Source organism: Podarcis tiliguerta (genome assembly GCF_965153285.1).
Source record: "Podarcis tiliguerta genome assembly, chromosome: 3".
Classification (NCBI taxonomy): domain Eukaryota; kingdom Metazoa; phylum Chordata; class Lepidosauria; order Squamata; family Lacertidae; genus Podarcis; species Podarcis tiliguerta.
In genome coordinates this window covers 70654189-70678317 of record NC_139536.1, presented here as the reverse complement: position 1 = coordinate 70678317, position 24129 = coordinate 70654189, and the positions used below count along the sequence as shown (strand labels likewise).

At 42.2% G+C, this 24129-nt stretch overlaps 2 protein-coding genes and 1 long non-coding RNA gene across 9 annotated transcripts; 2 read left to right on the top strand and 1 right to left on the bottom strand.

The window, feature by feature from the left end:
• Positions 1 to 2: 2 nt before the first annotated feature.
• MTRES1 (mitochondrial transcription rescue factor 1) lies at positions 3 to 7523 on the top strand. Of its 3 annotated transcripts, none has more exons than XM_083433607.1 (4): positions 3 to 567; positions 3037 to 3481; positions 4095 to 4167; positions 5688 to 7523. In XM_083433607.1, the coding sequence occupies exons 2-4, from the start codon at positions 3045 to 3047 to the stop codon at positions 5862 to 5864; spliced, it is 687 nt and encodes a 228-aa protein (XP_083289733.1). In that variant the 5' UTR covers positions 3 to 567; positions 3037 to 3044; the 3' UTR covers positions 5865 to 7523. The 3 variants fall into 3 exon arrangements, with proteins under 3 accessions (XP_083289733.1, XP_083289734.1, XP_083289735.1); XM_083433608.1 differs by having other exon boundaries at positions 41 to 563; XM_083433609.1 differs by having other exon boundaries at positions 147 to 2515; positions 2734 to 3481.
• Positions 7524 to 9296: 1773 nt separating this feature from the next.
• On the bottom strand, positions 9297 to 21394 carry BEND3 (BEN domain containing 3). 5 transcript variants are annotated; one of them, XM_083433433.1, is made up of 4 exons: positions 21254 to 21394; positions 15977 to 16029; positions 14782 to 14996; positions 9297 to 12552 (listed from the first exon to the last, which is right to left on the bottom strand). In XM_083433433.1, exons 2-4 carry the CDS (start codon positions 16017 to 16019, stop codon positions 10327 to 10329), a joined length of 2484 nt encoding a protein of 827 aa, XP_083289559.1. In that variant the 5' UTR covers positions 16020 to 16029; positions 21254 to 21394; the 3' UTR covers positions 9297 to 10326. The 5 variants fall into 5 exon arrangements, with proteins under 5 accessions (XP_083289559.1, XP_083289558.1, XP_083289560.1 ...); XM_083433432.1 differs by lacking the exon at positions 21254 to 21394 and adding an exon at positions 20824 to 21189; XM_083433434.1 differs by lacking the exon at positions 21254 to 21394 and adding an exon at positions 17575 to 20448.
• A 414-nt stretch (positions 21395 to 21808) lies between these two features.
• LOC310674425 lies at positions 21809 to 22698 on the top strand. Its single transcript, XR_014509586.1, has 2 exons — positions 21809 to 21872; positions 22534 to 22698. It is a non-coding gene; the product is annotated as an uncharacterized lncRNA (long non-coding RNA).
• The last annotated feature ends 1431 nt before the right edge of the window (positions 22699 to 24129 follow it).

The window sequence follows — 24129 nt, the reverse complement described above, 5'->3', positions numbered from 1 at the left end:
GTGGGCAAGCCGTGACTACTGAAAGGGGGCATGCCACTGATTTCAATGCACCGCGCTGAGGAGGCCACAAAGCCTCTGCTCAGCAACCTCTTGCTGAGAGGAGCAGCCTGTTGCACCTAAGCCAGGCTCCTCGTTAGAAGCGGACCCGGTTGCAAAATGGCCGAAAACCAGCAACCTTCCTTAAGCTGCCGGTTTGCACATGGAGCTGCTGTGCTCCTTAGACCCGCTGCAGCCCTCGCGTCAGCCAGACTCCTCTGCGAGCCGTTTTTTGTTCTGCGGGGGGGGGGGGGGCGAGAGGAAAGCAGCTCCCACGAAGCTCCTCAGAACTGGCTCCCAGGGAAGAGCTTCGACTGGGTGAGGAGTTGGCGGCGGCGGCACAACCCCGCGGCCGAGTCCTCCGAGGCGCTCCTGGCCAGCAGAGGGCGCCGGCTGCGTCCGACCGAGCGTGGCTCCGCCTCCGCTGCTCCTTCGCCACCGAGCTGAGAGGAAGCGGGGGAAAGGACGGGCACGGGCCGAGCACCGAGGAGCAGCGGCAGGGCCGGGGCTGCGGGCGCCCGGCGGAGGCAGGTAGCGTGGCGTGCGCGAGCTGGTACAGGAGAGCCGCTTTTGGGAGGGGGGGGGGTTGCTGTGGGCTAAGAGAGGCCGGGGTCGGGTCCGAAGGTCCACCAGCTCCCCGTGCAAATCCCCCATGGACTGGGAAGCCTTAAGTCTCACCTAGTGTCGCTGTCCGAGGCTTCTTTTTATTTGTACCGCATCAAAGGGGCGGGTTGCAAGAACCCCACGCGTGCGTTTCCTTGGGAGTGAAGGCTCCGTTGAGCGAAGGCTACAGTCCTCTGCACACTTTCCTGGAAGGAAAACCCCTGCTGAAAAACGCGGCACCGTTAATATTTATTTCCGAGTAATTATGAGGCGTAGAATAGGGCTGGAGGTGTCTGTAGTCGTAAGGTTACTTACCTACTGAACTTAACGGGGCTTGATTTTAAATGGTGATCACCAGTTGTCCACCGGGATAACTTACGTGGAAAGTTTCACTCATAGGATTGAACTGTAAAAGCAATATATGATGGTCTATGAATGTTATAGCGGTAAACTCTTTAAAAAAACAACAACCCCCTCCGAGGTTTAACTCGTTCCCTTCCCCATTAGAACTTGTTCCAACAATCTGGGGTAGATCCCCCCCCCTTATTTAATGATGTGTTTATGCACAAATGCTTTTGATTGTACAGATCTAAGAAATAGTAACTATTGTAGAAGTATCTGTGAAGGAAGAGTATGGCACTGTTCTCTTTTGTGTGTTTGTGGTTCACCCCTGTTTCAGAGAAAATGAAGTTGTAAGGGCTTATCAGGTGGAGGAGAAAAAAAGTGTGTGTGGTGGTGAAGAAAAATACAGATTTTTGGTGGAGGAGGGAACACCCTCTGCCAACTTTTTAAGTTTTAATTGTTAATTTATAGCATTCTTGGGCTGCCTTTAAAGGTAAAACTACTCTCAAGGCAGCTTGTAGTAAAATGCAATGAAATACAACTGTACACGTAAGACCATCAGAAATAACAATACAACAGTACCAAGCCCCATCCCCTTACTACCTGAGAGTGCTTTTTAAAATAAAAAAATGAGGGGTTGATACTCACGTATTGATAAAGGTGCCATGGGTGCCAACACAAAATGTCTTTGATGGGCAGCAAAAGAAGAGGTAAGGTGAGTGCTGTCATGAAAAAGGCCCTGTTCCTGATTATAAACACAATAATCTGGAGAACTGTAAACTAACTTTGGAAACAGCAGTTGAGAACAAATGAGTCTTTAGGGCTTTGCAGAAGACCTGACGTGACAGTGTCTGTTGGAGTGCAGGTGGCAATGGGTTTCAGAGATATGAGGGTCAATGCAGAAAAGGCCCTTTGCCCTTTAAGTGCTTGGTATCTTGCAGGTAGTCTAGTTATAGGGAGTGGACATTTACCCATTGTTTGGTACAAAGGTGACCACTGTCTCCAATAAGAAGAGCCAATGCATGGCCTTTTTTGGTTCTGACACAGCTCAAATGCTGCAATATTTAGGGCTGGACAAGTTTTAAGACAGCAGTATTAGGTTGGTCTTGCAGATAATGGTATTACTGAATTTGTATAGCTCATTGTAACACTATGCAGGGAGTTAACAACAACATCTGCCATTTTGGCTTATATTAAACTGTTTGATTGCCGCTCGGCTGCATAGGATGGGAAAGGATTACATATGAGCTGAAAACAGGGGAACTGAGGATAGCTGCAACACTTTTCTCTCTGTATGTGGTGGTGCTGAGAGGCTTTACATTGCCTTTGAGCTGTGTGTGTGAGACTTGTTGGGATGGCATCCCACAGATGTGTATACGTAGTGCATATGATCCATTCACACAATAAACTGGTAACTGGTCCCTTATTTATATGGTGGGACTCTGAACAGTTATAAAATCTATATAAGCAACTTGCATGGCTCACTTCAGGTACATGTTCATACAAGTACAAGATGCATTACCAGTAGAATACAGTACCTTGGGTTAAGAACTTAATTCGTTCTGAAGGTCTGTTCTTAACCTGAAGCACCACTTTAGCTAAGGGGGCCTCCTGCTGCCGCTGCGCTGCCACTGCATGATTTCTTTTCTCATCCTGAGGCAAAGTTCTTAACCCAAGGTAATATTTCTGGGTTAGCGGAGTCTGTAACCTGAAGCGTCTGTAACCCAAGGTACCACTGTACACACTAAGTAGAGCACTTTTAAGCCCTAGTTCATAGAGAATTAAGGGGAAATGGGCTTTAAAAATACTTAACTTAATCAATTATGAACTATGTTGAATAAATATGATGTTAATGATTAGAACCTGTTTCTCTTGGAAAAAAATTTTTAGTACAAAAACAAACAAACCATCCGAAGCTGTTTTTACTTCTAATGTCATTGTTTAATTCATAGGAAGTGGATTACTAATTCTTACTAAAAAAATACTCAGCTTTTAGGAATCTTGTAAAACTCATTAGTTGCTGAGCCAAACTGACTGTTAAATCTTTTGTTCCAGGGTATGCTATGACGGGTTGCAGATTGCCGCTTGGTGCTTTTAGAAATCTAAATGTTTGGCTTGGTCTCTTGGAGAACTCTCCTTATAAACTCTGCACACCCTGGAAGAGGCTTCTTTATTCTGCAAGCCAGCAGCAAGTAACGGCAATTGCCCCAAAACATTTATGTGTTTCTCCTTTAAAACACCAAGTATTTTTAACACCATTGCCCAAAAGTGCACTGAGGATTTCTGTACGTCTCAAAAGCAACAAAAGTTATCGGAAGAACGCAAAACAAACTGTGTCAGAGGAGACTGAGGAGGAAGATGAAAACGAAGAGATAAGTGATTCAGAAGATGAGTTTGAGGATGATCCTACTATAGTGAAAGATTACAAAGATCTCGAAAAAGTAGTACAGTCTTTTCGATATGATGTAATAATGAAAGCTGGTCTAGACATTGCAAGAAAGTAAGTATAATAATTTGTAAATAAAATAGATCAAAAGAGGTAGCCAATGGTTTTCTTTTATGCTCCTTACTACTAAAGCTAGTTGTAGATTATCATCTGCCTTTTTCATCAGGAATAAAGACAGTGGAAATTTGTCACTTCTACCATTAAGAAATGTTTTCAGAAATTCCTACCAGAGTAGACTGCCCAGTTAAAAAAATTAATGGGACCCTTTGAATTAGCATATGCAATTTTAATAACAAAAGAAATCTCACTTTAAAACTTACTGAAGAGTCTGTACTTCAAAAATTTCTAACTTGCAGTCCAGTGATCTTGCCTTCAAACCTCAAGCTTTGCTGGCACTATGATGTACCCAGTATTAAACTTTGGTTTAATATATGAAAGCTTTACTTAGACTTAAGAATTACAGCATTGATTCTACCCCTCTAAGGCCCTGTTCTTGCCTTTTGCACAGACATTGTGCTTCTAAATCTGCCATGTTAGAAAAGATATGTGCAGAAGTAGCTGAAGGTGTTTTACTGGCTATGTGTATTAATGGTGGCTCTTTTTTATGGGACACTAGCAGTGGTTAATGTATATGTAAGAAAAATTAAGGATTCTTTTCGTTTCAAAGCAAAGTGGAAGATGCGTTCTATAATGGCGAACTCAGGCTGAATGGAGAGAAACTATGGAAGAAGAGCAGAGCGGTAAGGTTTTCCAGAAAATAGTTTATGTCTTAAACTGAAATGAGGTTATATGTCAAAAACTCAAATTATCTTTAACTGGCAAATGCTTATCCACATTATCTCATTCCACACATATAATATTTATATTACTAGAATAATAGATCCTCATAAAGGGCACACTTGTTTGCAGGATCATCACCTAGGATAATAGTTGCCACCTGCTGCATCTTCACAGAGTTACTAGGAAGAGTTTAAAACATCAAAAATAGGAACATCCATGCCTACCCTAGTTACGTGAGTGCATGATTTCAGTAGTATGTGGATTGCACCCTGTCTTGCCTTGTTTATAGTACTACAGTCATTGTGAAGAGCCAGTGTGAAAACTCCGCCCTCCATTTTATTGGATCAGATTCAGACTGGTGCAGTAGATGGGCCCAAATGGGTTCCATTTCCAGTGGACCCATTGCTGATCCTACTTCATTTCCCAAAGCCCTCTTCTGGGGCCTTATGCCAGTAACTATTGGCAGTAGCTTCCTAACCCCTCACAATTTGGGTGGGTGCCTCAGGCCTCAAATGCCTGAAAGGCTGCCTCCTCTACAGACCCTCTTCAGTGTTGACATCAGTAGAGAGGGCCTGCCTGGTAATTCCACCGCCCTCAGAAACTAAGGATTGTTGGCCTGGTAAAGAGCATTCTTTGGGCATCCCCCAAGTTGTGGAAATCCCCAGAGTTCACTATACAGTTTTCATCATATGCCGAAGACGCACCTCTTTTCCCTGGATTTTGACACTTGAGGTGTATATTTTGAAGACAACCCCCCCCCCCATTATTATGATTGTAATTTGTTTTGGATTGGGGTTCTTTTTTGCTGTATTTTAAATGGTCGCAAGCCACCCAGGAACCTTAGGGTGAACAGCAAGTAACAAATCAATTTAATAATAATAATGGTGGCAGAGCCTATTGAAGCCAAGGGACTACCTCTGCCTGTTCCTCACTTCCTCTTGCAGCACAGATTGGGGGTTAAGATTGCACTCTAATACTTCAATGATGCCATCGGCTTTTGTGGAACTACAACAGCTTGTGCCACCGTAGATTAATGACATAAAAGCCCTGCTGCATCAGGCCAAAGGCACATCTAGTGAAGTATCCTGTTGTCAGTGGCCCACCAGATGCCGATAGGAAGCCCATACCATAAGCAGGACCTGGGTTCTTCCCACTTCATTTCCCAGCAACTGATACATTCTCTGCCTATCCTCCCACCCCTGGCAGTCCTCTTTGAGATGCCACAAGACTCTTAGGCCATGGTTGCTTGGAAATCTCCATATTGTCCTCGTTGCAGAAGCTCACAAGACAGTAGAGAGATGAAGCTGCAGCACTTCCATCATAGCCGATGCTCTGCAGCTCTGCTGGCTGCTTTTCTCTAAGGTCCCAAATGAAAAGTGCAGGGATCAAAATGCCCAGCAAGTTACTCCAACTTATTTCTGGAGACAAAATAAAACATGCCGTGTTTGTTTCTCTCCCCCGCCCCACCCCAAATCTTCAGGTAAAAGTTGGTGATACACTGGACCTGATAGTTGGAGAGGACAAAGAAACAGAAACTGCTGTAGTTATGAGAGTTGTCTTAAAGAAGGCATCCGACAAGGTCAACGATGAAAAATACAGAGTGGTATTAAGGCGCTGGAGGAACTTAAAGGTGCCCAAGCAGGATGTATTTAAGTGAACTAGGATTTGCATGTGGCAGAGGTTTCCTTGTGAACAACTGTTGGTTATACAATATATGAATTTTGGTTAAACAAAATTCCTGCATTCTTTTTTTAAAGAAAATAATATTTAAATGGGTATGCGATGGCATGATGCCACCTTCCTTACTGTGAACATCACTTTGCCTGTGACTTTTTAGTTTACTGCTTTTGTTCCATACTGAGGGAGAAAGCAATGTTTCTATGAAAAGATAGAACAAAGGAATAAAAGGGAAGGCTAATTTTAAATATTCTCTGCTTTTGTTTAAATGACATGACCCGGAAGCCCAAAACTAAACAACGTGAGTGGGAAGAAAGCCTGGCTTTTCTTTACTCATTGTGTGGTGTGATAACAGTAGCCAGTCAGTTCAGGAACCTGGTTTTTCTTTTCTTTTTTAAATAACCCCAACCTGGTAGATTAACAATACAGCTTTCTATTTCCATGTGTAATCACTGAGCTGTGGTGCTGATGGTTTATGGTTGCTTTCCTTTTACATATTGTCTGGTGGTATCTTTTGTGAAATGTATTTTAGTATGCTGGCTGCTATGTTTACAGAGTTCCCTTACTCATAGGAGACATGGGCAAGATCAGGTAGGCCTAGTGCTTCCATGGATTGATTTGTCTCAGGAACTCCAGTGTATATAGGGATTGGCTTAGCAGTGCACTGTGTTATAAAGTCCTAGTCATGTACACTGCACATGAAAGCCCCATGCTTGTTCCAATGAGAGTATGGACATCTTAAACATGTAGATTGCTCCATCACTTCAACCCAAGTGGTGGTTCTGGATGCAGAGCCCCCTACATACAAAGTGATCGCCTCTCCAGATGTATATATAAGTCTACATGCACACTGGAACACAGATGAGTCCCTGGATCAGACAGCATAGGTCTACAAATTTTAACAGGCATTAGCTTTGTATCACAAAGTACAGAGCTTCTGTTTGCAGGCAACTTATTGTGTCCCATGCATTAATTTGGACATGCAGCTTAGTAAAACACCTGTAGAATTCAGTTTGTTTCCATAGCCACTGTAGATTATGGGCTCATCCACACTTACCTTTTGCCCACGCTTTCTAAGCACAGGTTCGCACTTTAAAGCAGTTTCCTAGCAATTATTTTTTATTTATTTTTTGGCCACAGCACTTTCCCCACGAAAAACCGCTCTTTAATGCTGAATTGGAATGAATGGTAATTTGGGTTAGCTGCGGATTGCTGTTTGCTCTGATTCAACAGTAAAGAGTGTGTCTCTGCGTGGAAAGCGCTTGGGAAAAGAAAAAGTGCTCAGAAGCAGTGCTTTAAAGTGTGGACCTGTGCCTAGAAATGTGGCACAAAAGTAATTCTTGATGAGCCCTTAACAAACAGATGGGGAAGTGCTAGAGGATAAAGAGAAAATCATGTGAAAATATAACGGTCGCCTTATCTCCAACCCTCATGTGATATAGGAAATCAAAGCACATGATGCCACTTTAAAGGTAAGTATTGTATGTCACCCTAAAAATGCTTCCCCCCCCCCCCCGCCCAACACTGTTATTTTTGTTAATACAGAATTGTGGCTGCCTTCAAATGTCATTTGTTGCCATGTGAATAAGAAATCCTAGTGTTAAAACTAGCTTAATAAAGTCCTTCAGAATATATGAAACAGTGTAAATGCATTCTTTGTGTCCTTTAAAGATTTGTAAGGACTAGTAAGTTCTTAGTTTTCAAAATGATTATGATGAACATAGTGAAATAATTATAGGACTGTATCCATTGGTTGTATAAAGAGAAAGTAGACCTGTTCTATCTGTTACTCAAAATATTTTCTAAACAGGGACAAGGGCACAAATCTATAGCTTTTGGGAGGGCATTCCAAGGCCACAGGAAAAGGGGCAGAGGAAGGTCTGCCAAAAGTGGGTATGATGGGGGCTAATTTGGATCCACTAGGGCCAGAATATAGAGAGAAGTATAACAGCCAAGGGGACCAATCGGGGACCAACAGGAGGAAAAAACCAAAAAAACCAAACCCAATTTAGACAAAAGAAGGGAGGGAAAACAGCACCTGTACAGCTTTGGTGCTGCTAGGTTTGGCTGTCTCCCTACCCCAATAACCCTGTAAGATTTCAGAGATACACTGTTTTTTATAAAAATATAGTGTATATACTTTTAAGTTAAGAAATAACTACATTTTTCTAACAACACGCTGTTTTCATGGTTCTTTTGTAAGCCTTCCCTAACCTAGCACCGTTCATGTTTTGGACGACAACTCCTATCACCCTTTATCATGCTGGCTGGGACTTGCAGAAATTGTAGTCCGAAACACTGGAAGAGCACCAGATTACGGAAGGCTGCTTTATGTTGTCCAAAGAAGTTGGCATTATTGGGTAGCACAACTAAATAACACCCAAACCCTTCAGTTTGCTAAATATGTATTATTATACAGAGAAATATAGACATATCAGTTTGCCTTGGGTAAAAGGTTGGCTTGACTCTAATTAGGACACAGGCAGTATATTCATGGATTCTAGTTGTGTTATTTTGGGATGTTGCTAACTCCTAAGAAAAAAAATGACTATTGTCTACTAGTACACTGTCTCAACAGGGCTTGGCCAGTTCTTAGCGTTCAAAAGAAAAAGAAAAAGGGTTTGTAATTGTGGGAGAAATATATTCTTAAAAGCTGCTTTAACGTATCAAATTTAATTCGGTTGCTACAATATAAATTTTTATTTGGATATATAACAATCTAAATAATCGCACAAGAGTATCAAATGAATGTGCTAAACCAGAAATAACTGGTATTAAATGATCATTGTCACTGCATCAGACAAACATCTGAGTCCAGAGCTCATTGCATAACCAATGTGCACATGGAGCTATTATGTATGCAGTCTGCCCTATTCAAGAAGACAGCAGATCCACAGACAGGGATTAGTTGAACTAAATGCTGGAAAGCTCCATGAGCATTTTAGAAATCCAGTGGGTTTCATCCAGAGGAAGTCAGCCATGGTTTAGTCCCATTTATTTAAGCAAATGGGACTAAAGTGCAGTTAACTTCATCTGGATCCAAGCTGCCCAGTGCCTCTAAATAAAAAAACCCTGATGATTTTATTTATCCCTGTTACAGCTGCCAAAGAAAGAGGAAAACAAAGCCTTGGTGTGATGTAGCCCTCCAGGAAAAGGGAGAAAGGCTGATATTTCACTGGTGTTTGGGCATACTGAATGGAAGCATACAATCCATTAGTGTTTACCTAAAGTCCAGTAAATTCAAAAACAAAGAGGTTTCAAGTTAATTATTAGTTACAATGATTAAGGAAAAGTTCACAGTCTCCATGATATTGAAATCCTCTGGGTGACACTGTACTTGAAGTTATAAATATAAAATCAACATACAATGAAGAGGGCCCTTGCTATATAGAAGTCCAAATAATCAAATATATAGATACATATAATATTTAATATTTTGAACTTTTCAAAGGCTGCAATCATTTTGCTAACAAAAATAATATGGGCTTAAATGTTTTTGTACATTCCTCAATTCAAGTATTTTTTAAATATAAGTAGTGAGAATAACAGGTAATAGCACCATATTCTACTGATACAGGGCAAGAGTCTAGTTCACAACCTATGCTTATACCAGTAGCTTTTATACCAAGAAGTCACACTGAGGACAATGGAATAACTTAGATGACTAACAACTGAAGTATTGGTACTACGATCTTAACACATGTTAAATAATGCCATGATCATAATCTTAACTTTTACAACCATTCAGCAACAAAATGGGAAACCTTTAAAGAAAATTGTAACTTTTCTGTTCATTGATTTTGTAGTACTTCACTCCCCCAATATTCAAACTAATACAAGGAGTAGCTGTAATTAGTACAGAAACTGTCTTGATTCTCTACTCTTTTTCAAAGAGCATGGCACTTCAAAAACTACAGCTTTGAAAAATTAAAAAATTAGTTAGTTTCCAAATGACTGATTAAAGGTACCTACAGAAACTGTTTTAAAGAGCACGAGACTACTCACTGCTAAAAAATCAATTAAAAAATTTAAAACTATATAATTTATTTTCACTGATGATTATATTTAAATGAGATGCTACTGGAACATCTGTAATAATTTATGATTCTTTGCTGTGTACCAGTTCAGGTAGGTAGCAAGGGCACTATCAGAAACCTAGCCTACATACAGGCATCCTGAAATGGAGTTACATCTTTTCCCACAATATGCATTCATTTCAATAGGTTCTTCTAAGTGACATTCCCACTGGATTGTCCTACACCCCTTTTCCCCATCCTCACTGTATTGCCCTTTCCCGTACGTGTTAGAGCAACATTTTTCTTATCAGTTGCCCTAATGCTGAGTGAATATTCTGAGTATTAGTCTAAAGCAGGCTGACTGATGTCTCAGTCTGCTTCTAAATAACTTAGTGGTCAACATCTTTGGAAACTAAAAAGATCCCATCACTTTTTTGCTTTCTTGGCTTTTTTCAGTATATCACACTTTTTTCTATTGGGACGTCTGCATCTTTCATCAATGCTTGGTATACATTCATAATGCCACACTTCATCCATTTTCTCAACAGGATAAACAGCTTCAACATAATGACGGATTAGTCTCAGTCTGACAGGATCGAGCTGCTTTTTGTTACAAGCCCCTGAATGGTTGTATTGCAGTCTGAGGTTATCTGAAGTAAACAGCTCTGGAAAAAGTCTTACAAGAAGTCTGGCAGCAAAGTTACCAACTGAAAGGCTCTGCTGTACTATTTCTCTTACTTCCTTGTCAGACAGCAGATACAGAGAAGGCACAGGAAAGTCTGGAGGAGGAACAACAAGTTCCTCAAGTGGTATCTTGCAAAAATCTTTGTTGCTTCTTTCCGGAGGCAATGGCGGTCCTTCAAATTCTTCTTTAAATCTTTCCGGGTTTATTGCATAGGTCAAAAATTCTCTCCTTTCAGGTCCTGGCACATGGACCTTTCGCTGCAGTTGGTACGTGCGTCTTTGCTCTGTATCTCTTCGACGACATCTTTCATCGAGTTTTCCAACAAATTCCAATGTCCATACTCGATCATTCTTCGCTCTCGGATATAGCATTTGCACATAATGTCGAATTAATTTAATCCTAACAGGATCAAGTTGTTTCTTACCCAGTGATCCACTACAATTATATTGCTTCCTTAAGTTTTCAGGGGTAAACAGTTCAGGGAATAAATGAACTAGCAATCGAGAAGCAAAATTGCCGATTGACAAACTGCTCTCATATATGTTCTTAAGCTGCTCCTTGCTTAACAGGTAGTCTGGAATAGGGACATCAAAATCAGGAGAAGGGATATCAAGCTTATCAAAGTCTATAGGCACAAGCCAAATCTTTTTTGACCTTCTGCCTGGCCTTTCATATTCAAAATTATCTTCCACTTTTATAATAGACACATCGTCAGGCAAACTAGAAGAATCATAGCAATCCTCTCTCATCTGTTCACTCTCACTGTCATCCATATACATGCTTTCAAGTTCATCATTTATTCGCTGGACACAATGCTGCAACCAGGCCTTTCTCTCCTGCATAGCAGGAAAATAAATCTCTGTGTACCTGCGAATTACCTGAAGTCGCTGCGGGTCAAGCTCTTGTTTTCCACATTCTCCATAACAACTATATCTCTCAGCCAACTTTCTGTGATCAAAGAGTTCTGGAAACAATCTATGCAATAAAAAGACACAAAACTCTCCAGGAGAGGAAGCTTCATCTAAAAATTCATTTATATCCTGAGCATCAAATACCCATTCAGAGGCAATGGAACTACTCCTGTCCATGGGCAGAGCTTCATCCTCCTCCTTATCATCAATAACTTGATCAGTCTCATAAAAACTGGAGGACTGTATGTCTGGCTGACTATTTTCCATGTCTCTCTGTGCCCAAAAGCTACTGAAAAAGTCATTGACCTGAGGCAAACACTCTGCCTGCCAAACCGCAGGATTCTTCACAGAAGGATAGCAGACTTCTACATAATTTCGGATGAGCTGTAGATGAAGGGACTCAAGTTTCTTTTTGTTAAGATAGCCACAGGTACTGCAGGTCCTGCTTAACTCGTCCTCACTGAAGAGCTCTGGAAAAAGCTGTACCAGTAGTCGGCAAGCCAAATCTCCACCTGATGTACTCTGATCCATGATCTGTTTGAGTTCTGAGGCAGTCAGCTGGTACTCAGGTGGTGGCCTGAATTCTGCTACAGCATCTGTGGGGCTGACATGCTTTTTAATTCGACTGACTTCTAGCGATAACAAGTCTACTTTGCTGTGAAGCTGAGTCATGTTGGAATTTAAGGTATTAAGTGTGTAAAACATTTTTTGTATCAAAGAATATATATTTGGGTCGGACTCAGAAGCAACAGGTGTGATAGCACTCATATCTCTTTTACGTTGCTCATTCAATGTCCGAAGATTGGAAGGACTGCTAGGATTAACCTTTTCAAACAACTCATAGGAAGTGAACTGCTCTGTTCCTGGCAGACTTTTCTTCTCTGTAATTTTGTGTGAGATCCCATACAGAGGTTTCTTATATGATGGCATGATTGTGTTATTTAAGGCTTCTTCTTCACCGAGCCACGTTATGCTAGGATTCTTGCTCTTGTTTAGCTGTTCCACATCTTCCTGAGTAGGTGATCCATCTCTGTGCATCAAGTTTGAAAGAAGGCCCTTTCAACAAACAAACGTAACATTAGTATTCAAATTAGTTACTTATTTATCCTTAATGAATAAATTATAAAACATGATTTTCTTAATTTTAAACACTAAATTAATTTAACACAATGCTGCCATAGGGTTGGATCCAGACTATGTTACTTGCTTCCACCTACACTATGGGTTGGAAAGGGGATGGAGGAGTTGGAGGGTATGGGAAATTTTCCCTGTGTATTTATTAGGATCTAAACTTTCATGTCTAGGAGCTGCCTAAAATACTCAAATCAATAGCCTTTCCTTAACATCAGAGTTCTGAGAATATTGCAGCTCATATATGCATAAGGATCCCCTACATCAAACTCACTGGCCTGGATTCCAAGTTTGTTCCTGTCAACAGGAGGGAGAGTCATATTTCGCTGATTCCTCATTCCCTCTGTAGACTCTTATGCTGGTCTGGACCAGTGGAAGACTGCAGGGGGAATGTGAAATCAGGGGAACTGACTACCCCTTCTTCCAAAGAGATCCTCTGCTACATTTAAAACCTTCAATCTGTGAAAGGCATAGTTAAGATCCAAGCAACAGTACTGTATTCAACTATCAACACCCAGACTGAAAACCTTGCGATGCCCAGATTGAGAACCTTTCACAGCCTACTCACTTTCCACTAGGCACATCTGAAGGAAGAAAACTGTTGTAAGAGAATGTGTGTGCTAAATGATGTACAATATTTTCTGATAATGCAAATGGTAAAAGGTAGAGGGACCCCTGACCATTAGGTCCAGTCGCGGACGATTCTGGGGTTGTGGCGCTCATCTCGCTTTGTTGGCCGAGGGAGCCGGCGTACAGCTTCCGGGTCATGTGACCAGCATGACTAAGCCGCTTCTGGCTAACCAGAGCAGTGCACGGAAACGCCGTTTACCTTCCCTCCGGAGTGGTACCTATTTATCTACTTGCACTTTGGCGTGCTTTCAAACTGCTAGGTTGGCAGGAGCAGGGACCGAGCAACGGGAGCTCCCCCCGTCACGGGGATTCGAACCGCCGACCCTCTGATCAGCAAGTCCTAGGCTCTGTGGTTTAACCCACAGTGCCACCCGCGTCTTCCATTTCCATGCAAATGGAAGCAATGCCAAAAGAGCTGTAGCCTATAAAGTGTTGACATTTGGAAGAGATCACAAAACATTTCAGGCACTATTTTATACCAGCAGTTCACATTATTTGGGTGTCTTCATTAATTCACTATAAGATGGATATTTTGCAAACATACTTTGCTTTGCAGCAGCAACAGCAACATAAATTTCAATACTAGAATTAAAAAATGAAAGAATTTAGACTTTAAAAATCAGAAATATTTTTTCACAACTTGCTGTATAAATACTAATTAGTAAAAGGTAAAATATACATATTCAAATACTATCAAGGCAAATAGGCAAGAATTGACTACTCCATCTTAAAAACATGAAAAACCTCAGCTTTGAGTTATGATCTCACTTTGTCAGCCACCTTGTGAGGGCTTGGCCCTAAAAAGCAAAACAGAAATAACTTAAAGCCTAAGCATGCCATCTACGGAATGGAATTGTTTTTTTAGTTCACAGGTTTCTGGTGTAAGGGGGGCCAATCCCCCCCCCATAGGCTCCCTGCCACACTGTTCTAGAAGGCTTTCCAACTCTCCAGAGCAATTCTTGGGGAACAGAAGGGGCTACAAGCAGGGGGAATCAGTGAAAGTACAAAATATCACCTAGGAAACAGCTCAGAAATAGCAGTTTGGGTTCTGGCTTAACCTTGCTGGACTGAAGTGCAAATGTTTATGTAGACTATTTTAGATGAAATCCAGACAAGAAACCATATTCATCAGTAGCAAGAAAAACTATGAAATTGGTTGCAACATCTTAAATAACTAGTAAGTCATGAGTTTTTACATGCAATGTCAAATTCACCGTTTCCTCAGCTGAATTCACACATCTATTGAATTTTGCTCTTTAAAAAACAGCCACCACCTTGTTCCTCAGAAAATCTATTGATCTCTAGGATGCATGTTTTCTCTTTGTTTGTTTTTGGCTAAATAGTGTCTTCTTTGCTTTGTTGTAGCCTACAATTTCCATAAAATAAAACACCCAAATGAGTATTTAATATTTCGGAACAAAGATTAACTGGTTTGACTAAATTCATTGAACTGCTTGTCAATCTGAAATAGTTAACTACAAGTCTAAGCAAGATGCTGTTAATATCCATATGTAAAGGAATCACCTCTTGTGTAAGGCCTCTTTTTTTCACACTTGGTAGAATTTCTTGGTGGCTTCCTGAGCTATCACAACCAAACAAGGTCCGTTTCCGTTTATTGGTTTCTTGCAGAGAAGTCACTAAACCATCCAGCGTGGTTTTTTCAGGTCTTGATATTACGGAGCAGTCTAGGACTTCATCTTCTTTGTCTGTTTCTACTTTCATAATATTTTTGATAATAACTGATGAAAGAGAAAAATAGTACCAATTGGTCACTGACTGGATCTGAATTATATATAGGTAGCTATTCTGGATTCAACAATCTAAAGCTCAGCAATGGGACACCTCTGGTCCATGGGTCTAATTAGTCCCAATGGGGTCCTAATTTGACACATGAGGCCATTTCCCCCAATCCACATTGATCTGTCCCACACTTGACTCATATATGACATCAGAGGTGGGGCAGGTAAAGACACGGCTGCAAAGGAATATTTGGGAGCCTCTAAGGTTTATTATTGCTTGCCATATGAGGCTGGGATTATTGTTTTCAGGGACTGCCTGCATTAAGGAGTTCCTCATTGGTAACTCCATAATGCAGCTGGTCTTTGCCCAAAACAAGGGTTGCTGTAAGCGCTAAATCAGGCATCCCCAACCTCTGGCCCTCCAGATGTTTTGCACTACAATTCCCATCATCCCTGACCACTGGTCCTGTTAGCTAGGGATCATGGGAGTTGTAGGCCAAAACATCTGGAGGGCTGTAGGTTGGGGATGCCTGCACTAAATGGAACTTATAGCAAGCTCCACAGGGAAAGCCTTCCTTAACCTACAGGGTTTGAAATGGGGAAATTGCTTCATCTAACACCATGATGACATAAAGTGATTTCTGGCCACCAACTTGTCAGCGTGACCATGAGGGTTGGTGTGGCAGATCCAGTTCCTCACCTCTACTATAGCTTAAACAGTCACCCCAACTTCTCTTGTTATTAAACACAGTAACCCTAGTTTCACTGCATTCGGAATGTAAGAGCTTCAACAGAATTACAGTGTAAAGAACAAGCCAGAGAAGTGGACAAAACAGGCAGAAGGAAATTAGTGGAAAGCAATGTGTGATAAGATTTTTTCATTTGTTACAGTCTTTGTTATAAAAATGTAATTTTGGTATGGACTATATTCAAAAGTATTTTGATCTAATGAGAAAGTAGATTAAAAGGAATAACATTACCTTCAGCATTTTCTTCATCATCAAACAGTTCATCTGAATTCATATTCCGTACTCTACAATAATAGAGATAAAGAAATAAGTAAAAAGCCTATACAGCTTAGGAGAGACATGTTATGTGTACTGTAAAGCCATCTGCCCAAATCCAGCTTTTCTGGTTTACCGTATATTCAGAATGCACTCAAATAGTTTGCATACAAAAGCTGCCCCTATTTATATTGGTGTGAGGAACATTGCTGACTATTTATTTATAAAATTTATATGGCTCCCTTCATCCTAGGGTCCTAGGGCAGTTTGCAACAATAAATAAATAAAGCAATAAATAATAAAAATTTAAATGTACAATATAGTAAATAGAAGATCTATCAATTTTGGCAAGCTAGTCTTTAAAAAAGCATAATGGGGAGAGAGGTTTAAATGTGATGTTGCATGCAGAGGTAGCTTCAGCTCTTGCTTCTTGATGAACAAGAGTCACCATTGCCAGCTATGGAATAAGGATTTGCACTGGGGTTTTTTTTAAGAATGCAGGGAACCATTATGGAACTTCATCAAAATCTGAATGAAGACAGAGGTTATAATGGAGTAGGGGATCATAGATCAGCAAAACAGATGTAGAACATGTTTACGTAACACAAAATCATGACATAGATATTTGTAATATACACAGTACTGAACCCAGCAGAACCTCTCCATTTGAAGAAGGGGCTGGGATTCATGAGAGCTTCCATAAGCTAAAGTTGGGAGGGAGAGTGTAGAGAGGTGATTTACAACAATTCTCCCTTCTTTAGTAGATTCCCAAAACTACCTCACGTGTGGTATCCCATAATTGAGAGATTTTGTTGGGGTAGAGGCATGGAGATCAGAGATATGAAAGTACCCTTTCTGTGAGCACAACCCAACTCAGGCAACTCTGGATACAACCCATAGTATTTGCTCTGAGCTACTAATGATTTGTTCTAGAAACCAAAACATCGGTTGACTCAGACATAAGTATCAACCTCGCAATGCAAAACCAGTTATTCTTTTCTTTGAGCACCTAAGCCTGAAATCATTTTCCATTAAAAAAGTTGATTTCAGCATTTCACAGAACAATCTTAAGCATTTGGAAGTAAGTCTCACTGTGTTCAAGAAGTCTTATGCTCAAGCCAGGTAAGTGTGTATAGGATTGAAACCCTAAAAATGATTGGTACAAAAAATGCTCATCTTAAGTTTTTAAGCTTTAAGGACCAATAAATACTAACACACTGAAAATTACTTTACAGTTAAGTATGAAATGAAGCTTTAATTATAATGGCAATAACTTGACAAAGTTAGTAATTAAGGTAATTACTAATAATTATTCTTTATTAAGGCAATTTATGGCACACTTTTTAATTAAAAAATCAAATCAGAGTCATTAGATTGTTATTGGATTCTATGTTGGCTTCTAAAGTAGCTGTTCTCTTTGAAGAGCACACCAAATGGGTTAACACCAACAGCAGAAACTAACAAAACATCAAATAGCTGCTGGAGACCATTTAATGCAAGTGGTTTAAATTCCAACTCATTTTGAGCAATTAGCTCTTCATTAGGGAAATGTCAGAAAAAGGACTAGCTCATACCTATTTCAATTATTTGTGTGACTAACTCTGAAAAGAGTCACTAGCCTTCTAACCCCAACACTGTAGGCTCCTTTTAGAGCTACTCATTTAAACTGCAACAGATGCAAGTACCCTGATGAAGAGGTAATTGCAAGAAACACATTAGGATTAATGTCACTTTGATTAATACACTTGTCTCCTGAATTGTTTCTCTTTCTCAAAAGGTAGATCTTGAAATAAAAAATGTCTGCTCAACAGCCAACTGGCAATATCAGATTTTCCCTGTGACATCATAAACGCCTAACTGTGAGGCCTTCTCCTATTCATAAACATGAAGAGATAGTGACAGCATCTGTGTTGTGTTTGAAGTATTGTGTTATCTCCACAGTAAGGACCAACAGGACATAACTGGCCATGTGGTACGCCTGAGGTATTGTGGTGGTGGGAGGGTAGCAGCAAGGTCCGTATTCTCCAATTCTGTATTATGCCACACTCCACCAGCCATGTTATACCATGCTCCCATGGCATTACTGGTTCCCACAGCATAGTCTCAGTGCCCAGTGGTCCAAAAACCTGATCTACATTTTTTCTGCCAACAGAAACAGAGATGTTTTTATTTTTCTATTCACAGAAGTAAACCAATGGGAATGTGTGATGTTCATGTGAGCTCATATCTATGGCCAGTTTCTTTCTCTCCCCCCCCCCTCCCCAAAGTTGGCTTATTTGTGTTCCGTCAGAACAGGCACAAGCGACAGTGAGATCCAGACTGTGGCCAGTCAACCCCATCCTGGATTCTTTTGTTATATTCTGATTTAAAGTGGGAGTGCAGGCGAAATATGAAAGTATGGTTTAGAACTGTGCTATATCCATGGTGCACTTGTGGCAGCTACTACCTACTTAGGTTACCCCACTCTTACAGTATTAGTGGGTGGCATAGAGAAGCTGCACCGCTCACCTAGCCTCCCTCTGGCTAAGTCACTGCTGCATACCAGGATGGAGAGGGGCAGCAGCACAACAGCAGTGAGGTCACGCTGGTACAGATGTGTTGGCAGAACCATCTAGTGCTCCAGAATCTAGTGCTCCTGCTAACATGTTTTCACAACCTCACACCTATCTGTTCCAGAGTGAGGCCAGGCCAGCATCATAGCCCCACTGCGATTATAAAGTTCACTACTGTCTTATAGTTAGGTGGCTTTCAGCTTGATCCTATTCATGGCTGCTTAGAAGGTTGCCCCACTGAATTCAATGGATCTCACGCCCCACATTAAGTTGAAATTCCCTCCATAGGGCCGTCTTGTTTACACAGTAAAAGTATATGCAGTTGTCCATTACTGTCTGGCCACTTAGAAGGACAAATTCTACTACAGCAAACAGACTGGTCCAAAGCTATTACTGAGATTTATTGAGAAATTCAATTCCTTGTTTTCTAACCTCCATATCACACTTAATAAATTGTGGCTGTAGTAGCAGATTTCTCAAGGTGGGGGTGTACTTATTTCTACATAGACAACCTTTACATATGTCCTCTTTTTTTTAACTGCAAGAACAATTCTGAGCTGGATATTTAAAGATCAACGAGATTATATAATGTATTTTCACCATTTAAATACACATTCAACCTGAGTACCATGCTAGGAAACTAGACAAAAATATTTGTAATCTATATTTTATTATCAGGATATATGAGACTCACAGTCAGTTTGGTGCCTCTACATCCAGTAAGAGTAATTGCACAAACCAACTTACCATTATAACCTAACTATGTGAGGTGTAGCCTTAAAATGGCCATGGATCCTTCCCTGACTTCTGGCTGCCAAAGACAATTGTCAACACTGTCACATTGTTGCCTTACTGTAGGATTACAATGCAACAGTGACTATCCAAATTATTTGTAAGAGTTTAGCTACTTTACGGGGAAAGGTTTTTCTTTTTTTTATTATGAAGCAAAATAAGAGCCAATGTGATCTAGAAGATAGTAAAATACTGATATAGGAAAGCAATGAAGACACACCACTGCCATAAACTCATGTAGTTTTTGCAAATCACCATCTCCTAGCCTAGCTTTACATTATATATGGGAATTAGGTTGCCCTAACTTACAGGACAGTAGCATCTTTTGCTTTATAAATGATCACCAAATACTAAGTACATGAGCTCAACATTGTAAGGTGTGTGTTAATTTGAATTTACGGTATGGTTGTAACAACATCAAGACTGGCACCATCAGATAGTTGCTGGTGGGTGAGCCCAACAGGATTGACCAGGTACTGTAGTGGCAACTGATATTCAACCAAATCCTCTCTGATGTGCTGCCCAGAAGATGAAAGCAAAAAGACAGAGATGGCAACTACTATTGCAAGCAGCAACCACTCCTACTTTGTTTCCCTGCATGTTCTCTTTCTCTGAGCAGCATGGTGATGTCCAATCCACACAGCAGTGCTCCAAAGAGCCCTGTCTCTACCTGTGACCACTGCCTGGCCAGCCTATAGCTGTAAGCCACTTCCTTGCGCACACTTTCTCTCTGGGCAGCATCACCCAAATACGGCCATTCCTTACTACGGCTCCACCCAGAGAGAACAAGTATGTGGCTGGCAAGCGGAGGTTGCTCCCAAGCAGGAGGACAGGGCTGTTGCTGGGTGCTTTTCCTCTCCAAACTCCAAAACGTTTCCCGCAAGAGCAGGATGAGTATCTTTCTTTCTTTTTTTTGCAATAAGGACTTTGTATTTGGATGTTGCCTGTAGAACATAAAGTGCCGCCTGGAGGAAGAGAACTACGAGCCCCTCCCTAACAACCCAGGGCAACAGGAGGAGGAAGGTGTTGCAGTCATGCAGAAGCCATGCCTGGAAACTGGCCAATAAGACCAGGATCGCACCAGGCGCGCGGGAACTCGCAACGCCCCCTCCCGGCTTTGAAACGCGCGAGGCAGCGCTCGCGAGTCGCGGGGTCACGTGGGCACCCCCTTCCCCAGATCGAATAGAAGAAGGCGGCGGCGGCGGGGGGGGGGTGTCCGGGTGAGAGGACGCTTCAATTATCACCCCCGCCTCCCTTTGCCTCGCCAGCCTTAGCACGGAGCGGAGCCCAAATGCCACTGAGGGAAGGGCCGGCAGCGGCGGGCGCTGGGAGGATAGGCCTCGCGGCTGGTCGTGAAAGCGGGTTCCGTTGCCGAGCAGGGAGCCAGGTTTCCAGGCAACAGGAGCCGGCGGTGCGTGTGCGCGCCTCGAGAAGCAGCTGGGGAAAGGGGAAAGCCGGCTGGCCAGGCTACCCGCTCACCGAAGCGCTTCTTGGGCCAACCCTCTTTTTGGTAGCGTGCCCCGCGGCTCGCGACGCCAGCTTCCGGAATGCTTCCCACCCCCCACCCCCCCTGTCCCCGCGCCCTCGCCGCCGCCGTCCTCGAGAGCTGGTCTATGTGGCAGCTGGAAACAGGGGGCACAATATAACATCCAGCTCCCCCCCTCCCCCGCCGGAGATGGAGGCGCCCGCGCTGCCTGGCCGTTCTCCCGCGCGAGGAACACAGCCATAGTTCTCCCCGAGGGGGAGGGGGCCGGGGAGGTTGAGGAAGGACCGTGTTCCTCCTGCCGAGGCCGAAAGTAGAACTGTGGGGAGGGAGTTGGCCAACACACGCACACACCTACCTTGGGGAGGGGGGATTGGGGGGGGTAAGCTGGTTTTCCTATCTAGAGAAAGTTGGGAAGGGGCTTACCTGGGTCCTTCTTAGGCACTGTGGGGAAAAGAGGGTGAGGGCCCCCCTTGGTCTTGGGTGGGTGTTTTATAAGAGCGGCCGTGGCTGGCTCCCGTGTCTTCCCCTCCCACTTAGCTCTTTGTGTATGTGCGTGTGTGTCCGTGTGCGCGAGAGAGAGGGGGTCCGCGCGCTGCGCTCTCGCGTGACGTGACGGGACCGTGTGTCATTTCCGCACAAGGACACTGAGCCCCGAGGAGCTGCTGCTGCTGCTGCTGCGGCCACCCGGGACAGAGAATGTGCATGCGGGTGGGGGCGGGGAGGAAGAGGAGGTGGGAGAAGGCGGACTGATTAAGTCGGGGCACCACAGCTCGCGCGCGAGGCAGAGAAGGCGGCGGCCCTCTCCGTTCCACACGCGTATTACGCATACCCCTCCCCCCCCGCGCGCGCTTCTGAGCCCCGCCCCCTTTCCCCCGTGGCTGTGCCTGGTGGAAGGAGCCGTTAGTTGCAGTCGGGTCACTCTCGCGCTCCTTCTCTTTGCCCTCCAGCCCGCTAGTTTACACGCTAACGGCCACTTCACAAAAAGCAACGCTTAATAAAACACCCACATTGCCCTCGTGAGGTTTGCCGGGCGCTACCGAAGGTGGAATTTCCAGGCTGCGAGAGGCCGAGAGGCATCTGAATTAATTGTTCAATTTATTTGTCGTCTAATACAGGACCATTCTGGGCGACTTATATAGATAATAAACGTATATATTATATATGGCTCTCTAGTTGGTCATGGAACGAACCAGAGGGGCAGCGACCCTGGAATTAACAGGCCCAGCACCTGCTGCTGCCACTGCTGCAAGATGTACACGTTGAACCGATGGGGAAAACCAATACTTAACTGGACAACTTGGGGGGGGACGGGACTCCATCGCGTCACCTTTCTTTGAAAGGTTCTCAAAAGTGATTAGAGAAATGCATATTGAGGGACAGAGAAGGTGAATTCTTTCTAGAATGCCTGGGGGCTGTCCTTGGGGTCTCAAATTTCATCAGCACCCTGCCTCTCAACTTACATTTTTTATCATAGTTGCAGCGCCCCCAAAGTCCACTGTGACCTAACCAGTCACGCTTCCCTACATCCGCTTCTGGGGCTCTTCAAAATCACAATAATAGTATCTTGGCTAAAACGTAGACCGGAGATCAGGAATAGTACTGTTTAGGACTAAGGGGATGCCGGCATGCTTCATGAGCATTTTAACTAAGAGAAGATTCACTGAAATTAATGAAGTTAACTTAGTGATGTTCATTAATTTCAGGGAGTCTATTCCAAGTAACTTCGTTGAATATCACCCAAGGTTTCCTTTTGAAAACAGAAATATTCAAAAGTAAACAGAAGGAACACAATTTCTGACAAATACAAGCAGACAATAAGGGGTGGGGGTTGGGGAAAGAGAATTTGAGGAGCACATTGATAAAAACAGAAAAACAGCAACAAAATTATTATACATTAGAAGCAGACCAGCCCACTGGTTGTTTGGACCTTTGTACAAGGAAGCCAGAGGTTTGGCGAATAAGTGAAAGGAGACTGGAATAAAGTTTACGGCATGTAATGCCTTAAGAGAGAATATAATGAAAATGATTTACAGATGGTACATGACACCAGTCAAGCTTGCAAAAATGTATCACATGCCTGATAATAAATGCTGGAAATGTAAAGAATCTGAAGGTACTTTCTTTCACCTTTGGTGGACGTGCCCAAGGATTAAGGTTTTCTGGGAAATGATTTATAATGAACTGAAAAAAGTGTTTAAATACACATTTAGAAAGAACCCAGAAGCCTTTCTACTGGGCATGGTGAACCAACAGGTTCAGGTGAAGGACAGAACTTTTTTTATGTACGCTACAACAGCAGCAAGAATACTCATCGCACAACATTGGAAGACGCAAGATCTACCCACGCTGGAAGAATGGCAAATGAAGCTTATCGACTATATGGAACTTGCAGAAATGACTGGCAGAATCAGAGACCAGGGAGAAGAGACGGTGAAGGAAGACTGGAGGAAATTTAAAGACTATTTACAGAAGCACTATAAAATTATGAATGTTTGAGGATATCAGATTGAATGTAAAAGAATGTTATTATAAAAATGATAATGATAAAGAAAGTATATTTTGTAAGACATAGGGAAAGGTAAGGATTATTAAGACAATAACATTAATCTGAACCAAAGATACGCCAGAGGGAAAGAGTTTACTATCAGAATATAAGACCTAGAATACAGAGTGGGAAGGCATGGGGAAGTCGCAGACCTAGTTAATACTGAAGAATATAAAGACACAATATTTGTTTTTAACTCTTTTATTTTTATCTCTTTTTTGTTTTTCTTTTTGTCTTTGTATAATGTATGTATTGTTTTTCTTCTTTTTCTTTTTGCTTTTTGATGTGTTTGCTGATTTGTATTTTTTGTTCATTGAATGTGGAAAAATAAAATATCATTAAAAAAAAAAAAAGAGACTGTGGTGAAGCTGAATGTATTTGCGGTGAAACTGAATGTATCTGTTTTCACAACAGAAGATGTAGGGCCTGAACTTGTGCCTGAACTTTCTCAGGAAAGGAATCGGGTGACTTAAATGGTTTTAGAAGCAACTGTGAGCAAACTCTGCTACTAGTGTATCCATGGGTTTTGATAAAAGTGCAGAAAGTCATTCCTAAGCACATTCACATTAGTTTGGACTAACATATGGAAGAAAAATCTGCTAACATCTCTCATATTCATGATGGCTTAATAGTCAAATTGGCTGAATATGACCAGGCAAACTGGTTTGCATATGTTTGGGAAACATCGAACAGCAAGCACTTTTATGATCACAATATAAACTTGGGTAAGTCTTGATCTGATTTTGCCTTAAAA